This window comes from Poecilia formosa, unplaced genomic scaffold (genome assembly GCF_000485575.1).
Source record: "Poecilia formosa unplaced genomic scaffold, Poecilia_formosa-5.1.2 Scaffold268, whole genome shotgun sequence".
Classification (NCBI taxonomy): Eukaryota; Metazoa; Chordata; class Actinopteri; order Cyprinodontiformes; family Poeciliidae; genus Poecilia; species Poecilia formosa.
In genome coordinates, this window is record NW_006800207.1 from 493568 (window position 1) to 509877 (window position 16310).

The 16310-nt window shown below is 38.6% G+C and overlaps 1 protein-coding gene across 3 annotated transcripts in view; it reads right to left on the reverse strand.

Annotated features, from left to right (window-relative positions):
• Positions 1-16310, reverse strand: part of LOC103150993 (pleckstrin homology domain-containing family G member 5) — a 77198-nt gene that overhangs the window by 33134 nt on the left and 27754 nt on the right. Inside the window, exon 1 of one of the 3 annotated variants that reach the window (XM_016681058.1) lies at positions 6473-6723. The exons of the other annotated variants lie outside the window; for them this stretch is intronic. Coding sequence (XP_016536544.1) covers positions 6473-6475 — 3 coding nt within the window. The 5' untranslated portion in view covers positions 6476-6723. Of the gene's footprint in view, positions 1-6472; positions 6724-16310 lie in introns of those variants that run through there. 3 annotated transcript variants of the gene reach the window in all.

Genomic DNA, 16310 nt, shown 5'->3' on the forward strand with positions numbered 1-16310 from the left:
TTGTTTTGCTGAAATCCCTTAATTGAAAAAGTAGAATTAGCTTTTTTTTTTCTTTTTTTTTAATATTGGTCAAATTGATTTTGACCATCTGGAGTAAAAGTTTTATTAACCGTATAGTCGCTGAGGTTTAAGGTGAAGTAGCAGTTCATAAGTCTGCTTGAGCTTTTGATAGATGCTTCATCCAATGACCTATTTGGTATTTCTTTGAAGGTGTTTGCCTCTTTCCAGATGGTTTCTGTAAAGAAGATTCCAGCAACTAATCAAATTCCTGATTCACCTGCCAGAGATCAGTCAAATGATTTTAGAAAACAGCATCTCTAAACAACTAATATTGGTGGATGAGTCCACACTTTTCCCAGCAGAGGCATGTTGTCTATCCTTAAAATCCACAGTCCAAAATGCAGCTTTTCCTTCAGGCTCTTAATTGCTAACTAAATATACAACATCAGCTTCCGTATTAAACGTGATGGATTGCCAGAGGAAAAAAAGAAGGGAGGGAAATGCTTGTAAGGGGAGTCTGGAGAAGGACTCTTATGCTGCCTTTTTCCAACGAACTACTTTTCATTGTCCTCTTGGGAGAAGAGCACACGACCCCCATGGCGCCTCCCCCATGTATGCTGGACAGAGCCCACTTTCCTAAACTTTACAAAGAGCTGCCATTAGCTGTTGCCTGGTAGGTGGGATTGAAAACAGTGCAGAGGAAGACTGCAGGAGATTAAAGAGAGGGGACACGCCTTGTCCATGTCTGATTTATTTTTTCAATAAATAAACAATGCATCTGTTGAAGAGCCCACTCGCCTGCTTTCTTCTCCTGCCATGTGTCCTCTGGCTGAGCGGGGATGCAGGAGGAAGAGAGCCAGGCCCTGGATTTTACTGCGGACCTTATGCAACTGCACTGCCTTCCCGTCTGTAGGTCTGTTCTAGATTAACAGACTCGCCCCCTCTGCTCTACAGTACAGTACATATGGCTTCACTCAAACAGAGGCACTTGTTGTGGTTCATACCTCCTGGAAAAGGTGTGTGTGTGTGTGTGTGTGTGTGTGTGTGTGTGTGCGCATTTCTGAGACATATGTTGGGCACAACTGTAAAAAGAAAGTGGCAAAAATTTCCTGAGAATAATCACTTGAAAGCAAACATCAAATAGAAACGGTGGTCTTCAGTGACTCTGGGTCAATCTGTGCCTTTTGTAAAAGTATGTCAATGTACTCTTATTTTTTTTTCTTTAATTCAAATATTCACAAATTCTGGAGATAAATGGTTTTATTGATTTATATATCTTTGTCCTGTGAATTTGTTTAACACAATGCTTCTACTTATTTTGGCTCCAATTCATGTTTGGGCTTTCTGCCTCTTCAGACCGATTATGGCCTGTAAAAAGAAAAAAATAACCATTTGTAACCTCTTTTAGGTAGATATAATTTATACAATTAATCAGAAAGTGGACCCCCAGAAATGATGACAACATCCACAGTTATCTCCAACTTGAGGATACAGCCAATCAGAGCCAAGGAAATGAATGTCGATCCATGATTGGTTAGTACTAGCCAATAGTATGTCGAGAAGAATCGAGTCCAAGTAGTTTCACTTCTCAAGCTACAATTTCTTTCATGTATCATCGAATCTTACATACGCCCAAAAGAAAACTTTACAACCAGGTGAATCATGTGGAGCCATGTTTCATAGATTTGGGAAATTAGGACCAAAACTACAAAAGTGTAAAACAGCCAAGAGGTGAAATGACCAGCATCAATCCCAAATGGAGGATGACTCTTATTTTCAAGTATTAATTCAACAAAACTTGCAGTGCAGCTTGGCTGAGTCACTGACTAATTGAGAAAGTCATTCCAGGTGACCCGTAAACTCTGGAGTGCCTGGATTTAAAGATCAGGAATTTGATAAGCTCGCTCCGTTCGTGTGGAGCAAAGCCAAGTAATGACTTTTTATCTGGTAAAAATTGAGCATTCAGTGAGTCAATTGAACAAGGCTGGATTGTGCAATACTTTTATTGAAGCCTCGAGGAAATTAATATCTGTAAATGTGACAGACGGAGCTTCGTAGCATGAAATGGAGTAGAAGGAGATTCATTATCGATATAAATACAAACTGCACCAGACTGGGTTAAAGCTGAAGAGTGAAGAAGGCAGGTGTGGACTGAGTGTGCATCCGCATTTGCCACTGGCTCGGAACTGAAGGGTAATATTAGAGAAGTACTTCATTGCATTTATTTTATGGCTTTATACTGCCTCAAGGATGCTTATTCATATGCAAAATATAAGTTTTTCGCATGCTTGGGTTGAGTCAACTGCGTTTTGATGAAACTGCTTTAAAAAAAAAAATCATAGTACTTTCTAGGGAACATGAAAATAAATTCACATGTTAAATTGATCCTTAATGCAGTGGAATAGTCTCACACCGACACATCTGATGCAGTTGTAAAGTAGAGATTGTTTCAGGTTTCTTCCCATCCTCCTAATCTTATGAGACGGTAAGATGAATTAGGTCTTTGCTCAGTCTTGACTCACGGTTGCAGCCGTTTTAAGCATTTTAAGCCTTGCTATGGACCAGATGTGCAGCAATTTTCGTGAAACCATTTCCAGGCTTGTTAAAACAGCAGTCTTCCAAACCTGAATGATTCATTCACTTGAAAATTTTGTTTCAAGGGAAATACGTCTCCGTAATCAAACACCCCAAGCAACTATATAGTCAAATATCATAAAACTGTTTCACTTGCATTTTATAGTGGACTCCCTATATTTATGAAAGTTATGGAGCACAACTGTAAATATTTGAGTCCCCACTAAAAATGTCTATAAATCTATTTTAATAGTTCAAGCACAAAATATACCTTAATACATGTTATTAAGCACAATGGAAACAGGCCTTAATCTCACTTTTGGGGGTACAGCCAGTAAGAAAATAAAATAAATGGTGCACCTGGATTGGTTGGTTTGCAAAGGCCAGCCATTAAGTGTGTCAAGTATCACTGTGCCTAGGTATGTTGGCTCCTCAGCTATTTTTCAATTATTTTACATGCTATACAAAGAAATTCGTGAATAGGCAACTTTTCCGAAAACTTTTGGGTGCAAAACTTTTCCGAGTTACATTCCATGGAAAATCTGGAATTGGGTGCATGAAACATTGAATATTTATTATTTGTTTAGAGTGAGATAACTACAATAAAAAAAATAAGTTGTACACAATTTTGTCCTCGAATGAGATTAAGTGGGAGTGCTGTATTGGTTTTCAAACAATGTTATTCAAATTGCAATAAATAAGGCCTCTTCCTTATGTATTGCAAAGCAAAAACCAATAAGCAGCGGTGGTGGAGATGATTTTCCTAAGATCATAAGCATTAAGACAAAAAAAAAAAAAAAACTGGTTAATTGATGTTTAATCAGTTTTAAACCCAAAACCTAATACTTCTCCACAATGTGCATTATTTCCAACCGCGCAGGATGACATTTGCAGCTATCACTAAAAAAGATAAAAAACAGATCTTATCAGCCTCTGGCATTTGTCGTTTAGAGAACTGCTTTTATCACATCTTCATAAGATATTGTTGATCCTAGAAACGGTTGCCAAGTTGATGTTAGACAACCGCTGTTCAGGTATGAGGTTTATGGAACGGTCAATCAGCAGTTTAATCCGTTTATCAAAGCCACTTGAGATAAAACCAAAAGCCATAATGGTCACAATCTGCTGGAGAAACACCAACTGCGTCCACAGATAAGGAAGCTACAACAGATCCAGGTTACGGCAGGAAGTCTGTATGTAAACTCTGCTGGATGTTTACAGCGAAGGTCGATTATGGGTTTAGAGTTCTCCCTTCGGCAAAGTTTGCGTAACCAACTGACCTTTTGGGGATTTTTAGAACGCGTTTCTGGAAACAACAGGCAACAAATAAAACGTTCACAGAGCCAAATAAACTCCACAAGTGTCTGACAGACCCAGGCAAATGTTTCTGACTCACTCAGTGTCCAGATCAGACTGCCTGACTCACTCGTTGTTTTATAGGATTTGGACACCAGACAGATTACAGTAACTGTAAACAATATTTCATAACATCATCCTCCTCTGCTCAGTGACACACATTTGAAGAGGGAAGTTATTTCCCAGATTACATACAAGCATTTTGAAGAAGAGGGTCAATTTACTACTAGAACATTCTTAAATTTATTGTGTAAGCAAAAGTTCAACTTTTGCACATTTGTCACATTAAAGCCACAAGCAACCATATATGTACTCAAAATTCAATATATACAATGTACAAAATGGTGATAAATTGCTTCAAAGATTTCCAAATAAAAATCTGAAGAGTGTTGTATGTATTTATGTTCTACACCTTTATTCTGATACACTAAAATAAAATCAAGTGCAACCAATAGCCCACAAAAGTTACCTATAACTTTCTAACTTTCTGTAAGCATTTATGATGAATGATACTAAAAATAAATGTTTGTCATATGTTGCAATGACTTTTCTGAACACCAATTTTAAAAATTGTCCTCTTGGCAACTATTTTGGCTTTTTTTTAAGTATAAATTACTGGAATGGTACAAACAAATTGAAAAAAACTGAGTAGCTATATGGCTAGAATAAACTTCAACAGATTTTCACATCACTGAAGAGAATGCCAAAAACATTCACTTCAGATCATCAACTAGTTTCATCATCTAGTAATTTGAAATCCATTGTGAATTTGCATTCTGACATTTTTAGGAGTATGTGAAATTTTGATTTTCCAATCATGCTTAAACCATCATAATTATACATAAAGCTTTGTCACATAGCTTGAAGCAAAGAAAAAATACATTTACAAGCAGACTTGGCTTCTTTTTTTAGTAAATTATTAATTAAAAGCTTTGTGTTTACAAATGACTAAGAACTGAATTCAGGGCTGAAATTTCACAAAACAGACCATCACCATAATGAGACACGGTGGTGGGAGCATCATGTAAGGGGACAGAAGCTGATTAAGGTTGATCCACGGAATTAAACACACGGAAAGCCTAAAAGAAGCTGCAAAACACTAACAGTTTTGCCTAATGTTAAATAATAAACTTTACCTACCTCAAAATCTGATAAGGTTTAGGTGACTGCTCCACTGAAGCCAACTTTAAAGACACATTTTGACATATGGCCTTACCAGTTTCCAAGGTACGCCAGAGGCAGCAAAGCATGGCAAATCTCTATTTCCTATTTTCCCCAGTGTGTTGCAAAGCGTCAAGCTTCGTCTCCATCCCCATTAACCTTTCATACTTTTTCCTCTTATCACAGAAAAGTACACTCAACCTGTAGTGAAGAGCACGAGTCGGGTGAGTCTTTTATATAATGCAACTATGCATTCCAATAAGAAAGGTATGTTTCAACATGCAGTAAAGTTTGCCAAAGAAAAATATTGCCTCCCCAGCATCTTTCACAATTCATTTTACAATGCGAAAAAAAAAAAAAAGAAGAACCTCGCCTCCTTTTCCAGTGAAGTCTAAGCCAAAAACAAAACTGTGTCGTCACAGATTGAACAAGTTTGGAAGAAAGTCAATGTGATGGACTTGAATGTTCAAATTGCTTTTTAGAAAAATGCTGAAACGCGGCCTAATACTTATATGGCGCCTACCTAGGACTCAGTCACAATATCGCCAAGAAAGCAGGAAATTCCCATAAATCTAAATGAAAATCTGGGTCATTTAAAGGTAATTAATAACTATGCAAGAAAGCACTCGCAAATATCTGCTTTTTTCTTTCGCTCCCTCTACTTCTACAATGTCAAGTGTTTCAATGGCTGTTTGAGGCAACGCTGTCTGGCTGGACTGTGACGCAACCTGCCTTCCTATCCATAGCTTCAGGGCAGAAGAAGGAGGGATAGGCAGGAAAAAGGCCAAAAAAGGAGGAAGTGAAAGGAACATAAGTGTGTATTCCAAGTCAAATTAGACCTTACAACTGAAGTCGATTTGTACTTGCGCTGTTCCCAGTGTTAGCTGGAAATTGATTATTTGGAAACCTACTTCCAATTTGCTCCAAAGAATATGGAAAGGGAGAAAGAGAGAGGGAGAGAGAAGAAGCGGTGGCGGGTGCCACACTGGTCTGTTGATATAAGAAGCAGATGTGAAATATCCAGACGCAGAAAAGAGGGAAGGAAAAAAAAGTGTAAAAGTGCCGGTCTGCACAGTTGTAGATGCGTGTTCCCTTTAGAGTCTCAGACAGCCAGACTGGAAACCATAACAATCTGTGAGAGGCTGTATACTACGATAATGAATTATTCACCTAAATAAATCAGAGTTGTCATTAATTCTGAGAAGGGAAAAAAAAGCTGGACATTTACAGATTCCCCAAATGTTCAGTGTTTCACCACAATGAGTTTTGGACAAATTGAGTACGTTACAAATATAACTGATTAAGTCAAGTTGGTAGCGTAATATAGAGCCTCGGATAAAGATAAAACGTCAACATATAGTAATTTAGTTCTATTACTTACCATAGAAAATAGCGTCCCAGGAATGGAGACCTCTCTGACTTTCAGGGCAAAGAACCAATCAATGTTTCCAGGGTCAAACAGGCAGCAGGTGGTGAAGCTTTCTTAGTCCCAGGCTGAATCAAACTTACTCTTTAATTTCTGAATCTCAGCTTTAAGTAATCCTGAGCTTGAGTGAGAACACCAGAGGCAGTCAACGAGGCAGACTGTTGGATAGAAAGACGTTCACTGTGTTTACCACAGTGATCTACTGATGAGGTACACTCAGAAGCGAACAGAAATAATGGACCCCGCCTCCGTGCTCAAGCCCCACAGGCTCACACACAGTGCGGCTGACTCATGCAATGCGCAACAGAAACGGATCCTTTTTTCTTTCCTTCCCTCCTCCTGAAGAATGTTTGAGGTTGTCCACCAACTTCTAAACAGCTTAATCAAGCTGCAACTCTGTTTTACTGGGCAAACGAGAAATGGCTTCCTCTGCAAGTCTGAGTTCAGCCTGTGACCGATTCAGTGCTTCATTTGAACTTTAACCCTGCTGGGAGGTAAGGTCGGATGAACCATTACTGACTGGGGAAACGGTAATGGCATAAATCCGTCAACGTTGCCTTTCACAGAATAATGAAACTACATTTATAGCGCCTTCTGTTCAGTCTGAACCAGATCTTAATCCTCTGATGGTAACTGGGTCCTTTTTAACCCAGTGAGGTCATCTTTTTGCAATATCTTTGTAATGAAAAGTTTTCATCACTTCATATTCCAGGTATTCCTCAATAAACATGTTGCTGATATCATGCAATTCAAATTTTTAATTTACCTTTTATGCATTTTAAGAAATAGCATATTTTATGTTACTATCCCATTCTTCCATGAGTGCGTCCAAAATGACCCACATTCATTTCCTATAAAATTTAATGGGAATCTTTGTTTCTTACCAACTGTGACTATCAGAAAAACATTTTTTTGTGCACCAAATGCACTGAGACCTAAGTTTCATCCCTGAAAAATATTATTTTACACAGCAAGAACTCTTACATATAAGTATTATCTTTATTTTTTATCTCTCAAATGTATTTGTGTGTCGATCATCAGTGCTGTGACAGCGTTATTGTCACGAATCAACATATTAGCCTTCTTCAAAGTTAGCCAACACTAATTATCCAACATTACCACCTATGCTTTATTGTGCATGTGTATTTGTGTGTGTGTGTGTCTGACACCCTGGATGAGAAAACCAAGAGAGAGAGTGTGTTGAATGACATACAAAACCTGTTGATGAATGTTCTTTTATCATCTCAAATAAAATAAAAATTCATAGGTATAGAAATAAATGTATAAATAAATGAGCCAGAAAAGTATAGAGTGCCTTCTCCGGGTTGGGGAGGATGTCCTGCACCAAGTTGAAGTATCACAGGAGTTCAAGTATCTCAGGATCTTGTTCACCAATGAGGGAAAAATGGAGCAGAAGATCGACGAGCAGATTGGTGCAGCGTCTGGAGTGAAGCGGTGCTGGTCTGTTGTGGTGAAGGGAGAGCTGAGCCAAAAAGCGAAGCTCTTGATTTACCGGTTGATCTAAGTTCCTATACTCGTCTATGGTCATGAGCTTTGGGTCATGTCCGAAAGAACGACGTCACGGATACAAGCGGCCGAAATTAGTTTTCCCTGTAGGGTGTCTCTCCCTTAGAGATGGGATGAGAAGGTCAGATATCCAGGAGGGACTCAGAGTAGAGCCGCTGATCCTTCATGTCGAGAGGAGCCAGTTGAGGTGACTCGGCATCTGGTCAGGATGCCTCCTGGACGCCTCCCTGGTGAGGTGTTCTGGGGATGTCCCACCAGGAGGAGACCCAGGGAAGACCCAGGACACGCTGATGATGTTTCTCAGCTGGTCTGGGAACGCCATGGGTTCCCCCAGAGGAGCTGGAACAAGTGGCTGGGGAGAGCGAACTCTGAGCCTCCTTACTTAGGCTGCTGGCCCCGTGACCCGGCCCCAGATAAACGGAAGATGGATGGATGAATCACACAATCAAAATGACAAAAGTAGCAGAAAAACACATTGATTGTAACCCGGGTCAAAAAGGACCCAGTCACAGAAGACTGTATAGTCAGTCACTTACGCATCAGAGGGTTAAATAGTGTCTTGCACCGCAAAACTAAAATTGTCTATTTTTTTATGTATTAGTTTTTGAAGGGATCATCCAAAAAGTCATTAATTGTATTGAGATTGATTTGATGTGAATCTATATGATTCTTTCACTAGAATTAAGATTTTCAAGCAAAAACACAAAAAATATCAGATCTCTCAACTCAAAAATGAATCCCCTCAGTTAAATACTGAGCATAGTCAACACTATGTTGAGGGAGTGAGGGTAAGGAAGTGGCACTAAATAGAAAAACAGATCAACAAAAAAAAAAAAAAAACATGCAGCTTTGGGTCAATTCAGCTATTTAGAACAAACACATTGCCATTTATTTCCTTCCTGCTTTTACTTTCCATCTGTAAATTGCAAGTTTGTTTATTCATCTTGGTAGTTAAACCTTTGTCGCACCATTTCCCATCTTCCCATTTATGGTAGCATATTGAAAAGTGCAAGTTAGACGCGTCCAACAGTGAGGAAACGAAAGGGGTTTTGTGCAACATCAAGTTCTGTTTCTACCCAGACAATAGACGATCACATTTCCCCCCTCGCCCCGCTTTGACCAGACAAGAAGGTCACAGTTGTAACTGCAGACTTTTTAAGCTCCAACTCAAGCAACACCCTGAGCTTAAATGAGCCGACTACCAGCTTACAGCAATATGTGGTAAACTGAGAGCTCATCCAAACAGATTGCTTCTTAGCTGATGGCTCACAATAAAGTTGCATCTAAAGAAACCAATTAGAGTTCTTCTAATTTTAACAAACGTCACAAAACCACAGTATTTAGCTACAAAGCAGACCACTTAAAAGTTGTGAAACCTAGATTTAATGTGAAAACCAAGACTGCTTTCAATATAGCCTAGCAAGACGACAGCAGCTGAAACAGAAAATGTACGTTTTATGGACCAGAGATGCTTAATTTAAAGAAAATCAACTTTTATTTGTTTACACTAAATCCTGCCAGCTGAATCTTTCATAAAATAAAGGGGGCTATACTGATAAAATCTTCATGCAATGAAATGCGGTGATGTTGCCACGTCAGAGTTTGTGAATTTTAATTTCAAAGTCAAGACAAGCGAGAAGGAATTATAATTGTATTTTACACAGATATGATCCTTTTTGTCTACTGCAAAGTAACCTCAACCTGTGGGGAAACGATGAAGAGCAGAGTGCCTCCACCAATAGGTTATTTGGTCACCATGGAGACTGAACATGGACTTGTGGATAAGCATCATTACTAACGAGTTACACAGAAGTCTTGGGCTCACCTCACTGTCTGGGTCATCTACAGAAACTCGATTTCCTACTTCGAAGTCAGCAATGACCTCTCGACATTGCTGACTTGTAAATGTTTTACTGCAAATTTTGAAAGTGAGATTAAAGTTAGGTACTTATTGTTAGTACTTTTTGTCTTTTGCACAACACATGCACAAACTGAACGAATCACTTCAGTGACATTTCTGAAACGACCAGGATGTAATGGAAAGTTGACACAAACATCTTAAATTTAGAGATGGCATCATAACAAATTGACATATAAAAAGCCACGTCAACTTCCTGAGTCTAGACTTTAAGGCCAAGTTCTAAATAACTTTAGTTCTTTAGATATCCCACCAACTTTAGCTCTGTGAAGTCATTGTCAGTAAAAACTCACATCTTTGCATGATATGGCCAGCTTCACCAGAGATGCATGAACATCTAGAGAATGTATCCACACAAAAAAAGTTCCTAAAGACTCACAGCTTAAGATTACATCAACATGGATCAAAATGACAGAGAAGTATTTTTATTACAACAGCAGAAAAATGACTAGAATACCAAAAGATTTACACCACCTCTCCAAATCTGATTAAAATCCCTTCAGACTGTGCCAGACCAGATCACTCTGATTAGACATTTTTGGCTTGATCTTTTTTTTTTTTTTTAATTAGAGTATTAATCTGATTATAAGAGACCCACAAGAACCCATCTAGTGATGTCATCATCCATAAACAGTTTACGTGTTGTACTGACAGTTTTTGTAGAGTCACCGCTTTGGACTCTGCTGGGATTTTTCAGGCGTATTCATGGTCTAAAAATAGTCAAGTGGTGTTACGGTTTGTGGGTTTTTATATTAACCCTCAGACTACAACTCTGTTCTTTAGTCATTCAGGTTAATCCAAGATGAGCCATCTTTAAATCCTCCACAATTAGCTAGCTAAAGAAAAACTATTCAGACCCCTGAGGGACAGGACTGAAGAACGGGGGGTTGTCAATGCTCAAAAACCACCAACGCAGCCTGTTGAATCCCCGTCTGCCCTACCACCCCCCACCGCCAGAATTAATTAGGGGAGGCCATATATAAAAAGGGTGGACATCAGTGGAGCTTTTACCCTGAAAGATTCAATGGAAACGGAGCTGCCTTTGTTAAATCAAAGATAAGGGGGACTAAAGGCGTAAAAGACGAATAAACTGAGTGACCCTCCCTGCCTGAACTTAGCATCAACTCCTAGAGAATGATACGCTCCAACTCCTCGAGGGGGTGTTTTAAATAAAGGTGACAAACAAAGGGAAACAATAGGACTTAAGATCAAATAAAAACTGAAGGCTTAGAAGTGTGACAAAAATAAAGAGTTACAACTAGAATGTACTAGTCCTGTACATCCTGAACCTTCTTCAGTTCTGAACAATCAAAACGATTAGGAGGAGTTCCAACAGCTTCTCCAAGAGATTAGACAGCTAGATGTTGGGATTTCCCATGACAGGACTCTGGATGTAGAGAAGTGAAACATAAATGAAAGTGGAAAGAGTGAAGGTCTCTTCTTCACTCACTGAAATCCACTCAGAGCAGCTGAAATATAGCCGTTCCCTCTGCAGTGTCAGTAAGGTACCCCCTTCCTGTTATTCTGCCATCTGCTGCTTCCTGACTGAAACGCTCCCGGGGGTTCGGCCTGCCATCACCACCTCATCCCCCTTCAATGTTTACATTTCCGGATGAGAAACCGTATGAATTAAAAAAAAAAAAAAAAGCTGTGACAAGCTTGTTTGTCATTTCTGAATGACCTAAAACAAATTTCTTTCCACTGTATTTGATGGACAGATGCATCCACATTTCAGGCTTATTTAATGAGCACTGTGTTCATTTTATGGTTTTAGAGCTTCATTTTAGTCTGTGAAAGGTAATTTTAATGAAATCCTGGAATATTTTGTAAATGTTGAGTAAAATATAATTTGAAATAAAAACCAAACCAGCCCAAGCTGATCTGCTCATACAACTTTTAGAACTACAAAAAAAAGATTTTTCTACTTTCTCAATGACTTAAAAATTAAACTGACTTTGATTTTGCTATAAAATTTAATCCAAGTAAAATCTTCTGAAAAGGATGAGTATATTTACACCTGCACAAAAGGTCCATAACATCGGGAAAAGCTCCGGTCTGGTTAAAAGAAAAAAGAAAAACTCCATTATCTACACCATTTTTGATACCATGGCAACATGTTTTGAAGGATCAGGGTTCTTTCTAATGAAGAACAAAAAAACAAAAAAGTGGATTGGAAAATATGGCAGTACTTGAATATCTAACTTAAGCTTCATTTCTTAGTTTGGAGGCAAGTTAATCTGAATAATATTCTTTATAGATATGTATATCCTTGATTAGGAGCTTGGAATGGTTGAACACCATCATTGAGCCGCTTGTATTGCTAATATTTAAACAGACAGCATTAGCTTGTACCATTTCTGCAGCTAGCATTTAATATTTTGCTCAGTTTCTTCAAGCAGCTCCAAACAGCAATCTTGAGTTAAGCAGGTATCGATTATGGATAAATTAGCTGAAACTAATGGGAAAAGGCACAATCTGGTCACCCAAGGTAGAACACACTAAGACAGGATTGCAGTATTGTAGAAAAGCGATGCAGGACATTCTGACATATACACCTGCCATCTGGAAAAAGACTCCGGCCATGAAATATGGCTGAATTTCCAACTCTTGCTCAGATCCGACCAAGACGCATAACTCCAAAAATGGTTTTAAGGTGTTGTTCAGCTAGCTTACAGTACTCTTACAGATGAAGCACGAGATGATGAAAGAGATTTTCCCAAATGACATAACAGATCATGGCTCACCCTTTGATTTGGAATCCAGTTTGCATACTGGCTTGGCTCCCGTCACGGTTTCGTGACAGTAGCCTGATATAAAATGAGTCACTGGGTGAAAGTAATCAGCTTCTCTATTTGGTATGTCATATTCATGTTAGCAGTGGAAAAAAATAGAGATCCAGGAAGAAGACCTCCCAGTTTTACCACACCAGACAGATCCTTGTGTGTGTGTGTCTATACAAGAATGAGCTGCTGTAGCCTGTAGCAGTGGCAGGGATCCACATCTGCACTGGAGAAAAATGTTCAGATAAACATTTTTAGCATCAGTAAAACCTAAGGAAGAAATGTTTAGCTTTCATAGGAATAAATCTGGCTTAGAAGAGTTTATATACAAGTGGGATACAGGAACACATTAAATACGCCAAAGCTGCGATTCTGGTTGAATCCATGCGTTAATCTTTTCATGGTGGTAAAAAGAGGACAGCCAAAAAAGTTGGTCTGAAATTTCTCAACCAACCAACAGTGGTACACTTACAGTAAAGCTCAAAAGCATTGATATTAAAGCAACTGAACCATTTTTATGAGAAAGACCAGCCTTTAACATGTTTCCACTATCATTTTGATGAGGACCTCCAAGTCCCTGAGGCTGGAAGGTCTAATTGCCATTAACCTAATCTTTAGCTCTTCCACAGATTCCCCATCAGATTCAAATCAGCACTCTGGCTGGACCATTTCAAACCATTAATATTACTTTGCGTCAGCAGAAACCTGTTGGTAAAATTAAATGATTACTTTAAACTTGGCAAGGTTATGAATAATTTGGGTCACAGCTGTTACCGAGATCAGCAGACTGTGATTACCAAAAGATTTGAACTATTTTTATACTGTTTGACCTTTGCAACCCCACAGGCGACGCACAGTCAAATCAGGATTAACAAAAAGGTTATTTCCATAATAACCCTCAGAAAAGTTTAATAGCCACCAGATTCTCCCACTGAGGGCTAACTGGGCAGTAATTTCTCTTTCAAATGTTACTTGCTCTCATTTCCCAATATCATAATTGTGAATAAAAAAATAACCATAAATGTGTATAAATTTGGAAATATCACAACTACTACCTTTCATTCCCTGCAGGAAGTCATACCATAAACCACCTACTTAAATATGCAGTGTTTTCACATTCAGACAAGTTAACTCTGCAGTTTAAGGAGCTCTGTTTTGTTTTTAATGTAAGGGAGTACAGGAATTAAACTCGATTTAAAACTGCTTAAAGACAAAGGCAAATTTACCCTAGTAGATGTTGCTCTAGTGAACAGTTTTATGTCACAGGACTAACACAGAATCCATGTCAATTTGTCATTTCATCTGCACATTCTGTAAACAAGCCTGATTCCCAGACAACATGTATTAGTTGGCTCCAGATGGATTTTAATCAAACTAGATTTGTCTAAAATAGACTAAGGCTCACAGTGGCTTATAATTTAGGTCTCATCCGTGTTGACTAAATACAACCTGTATTACTCTATCCTACTGCTAATTAAAGGCAACTCTGTTTATGTTGACTGTCCTAAAGTCTTAATCTGACAAAATATCAATATTAAAGCACCGCAGTTCAATTATAGAAACAGAGGGTGAGGTGTATAAGGAAAAATACAACGTCATGGTCGACTGTACTGGGCAGTAGATCTGAAAGGTCTGTATAAACTTGTTCACTCTTAATCTAACAGCTAGATGAAGAAATGTTGAAAAATGCCATGCAGACTCATCTTTTCCTCAATGAGCAAAATACTTCGACTTTGACAGTGAAGATCAGTAAGATAAAGTGACATATTTAATCTCTACATAAATGCAAAGTTTCCAGATTGCAATTTTCATTATCAGTGTTTCCATTATTGTAAAAAGGTGCAGAATTTTCCATTAAGTTCACAATATTCTCTGAACAGATTTGTAAAAATCTGTTAATGGACTTTGGTACAAAATCCACTAACAGACCCAGTAGAAGTCACAAAAATGAAAAGATGCATGTTGAACCACAAGGTGGTTAAGACTTGAGAGCGCAAAACACATCAAACAATGATAATGATTCTGTATCCTCTCAAAAAATGTTTGAGTGGATTTTGTTTATCAGCAGGACTGATGAGACTCCTTTCTCTGCATTCAGGATATTGCTGAATGAGAAGAATAGGACATGCAGACAATCAGAAAAAAACAAGATGTGAAGCACCAAAATCTATCTCCCAGTATAACTACACTGGGAAATAGTACTGGGAGATAGATTTTGGCGCTTAACATCTTGTCTGCTCTTGGGGATTAGCTGTTGTATTCCCACTTAAAAGTCATTGGTTACTTTCCAGACATTAAGTATGTGGACAGGTAATCTCTTCAAAGAGGTCAGGAGCAACTGAATCTCAGTAAACTGTTTGGCACCTAAAACAATCCATCTCTGCCAGGATACAGCAACCAGCACACTAAATTCCTGAGCCTCTGACAAATACAGAAAGAGGGGCATCATGTTTACTTTGCAGCTTCAGCATGTCCCCGTCAGTTTTAGCAAGGCAGACTTGTCAAATGAAAAGATCTGGAACAGACACTGGAAGAACCTTAGGGCAGACATGGTTGCATAGTGTGTGGAGGTTGTCTAATAAAGTGGAAAATTAACTAAGTCTGAACCATCACAGTGTTAAAAGAGAGGGAAATTAAAATCCATCTCAAGCATTATTAATAATTTTGTTGAAAAAACATCCATGATAACTGAAGTGCCAACAGTATCCAATTAGTGTAACCGTGCTTTAAAACTGCAAGTTGCAAGTCAGTTTATGTTAAACAAGTTACTGCTGTCCAAGCAGAAAGCCTGACTAAAAAGCTAATATTATCTTGGTATGTTTTATTTTTCCTTGACTTCAAGTCTGCATAGAGAAGGGACAACGTTAAAAATTGGAAGAAGAATATAATCAGACATTAAATAAAATATTTATACATTTTCAAAGTAATTCAGTTATTTTGGTCTAGATGCATTTCCATAGCCTTCTCAGTGTTTCTGTGACTCAACAGAACCTTTTCACCCAAGATAAATATAAATCTTTCTTGGAATCCTCCAATGATTTTTCGTCAGAAACTACACTGAGGACGATCAGAGAGCTAAACAGCTGACTAACATGTTCCCTCATCCTTCCTTTCTTCACGACATCCCTTTGCCTCCAGCTGTTTGGAATAAGGAAGGGCCCATTGCCATAGTGACCCACACCTTTTTTTCGGGTTATCCTGTCTGGTCCTGTTAAAGCTGTGGCTTTCAGAACCAGTGAGTAAAGCTAGGAGGTAATGAGCTCCACTATGTGTGAGTCTTGAATCAGAAAACAAGTCCACACCTGCCCTGAACGACAACCAATGTAATCTGAAATCATTCCCAACGCAAATCAGGACTAAGCTTAATTTTTCTGACACCCGATTTGAAGGATGTCACCGCTGGACCTTCTGAAAAAGTGTTAGTCACTTCTAAGCGCTGGGTTGTGATATGGAGGAAGACACCTGGGAAGATTTCACTAAACTATGATGCAGGTGAACTCATCAAGGTTACAGCCAGTCATGCTGCGACTAGAAGACACAGAGTGCTGTTGGGAGCTGATATATGTTT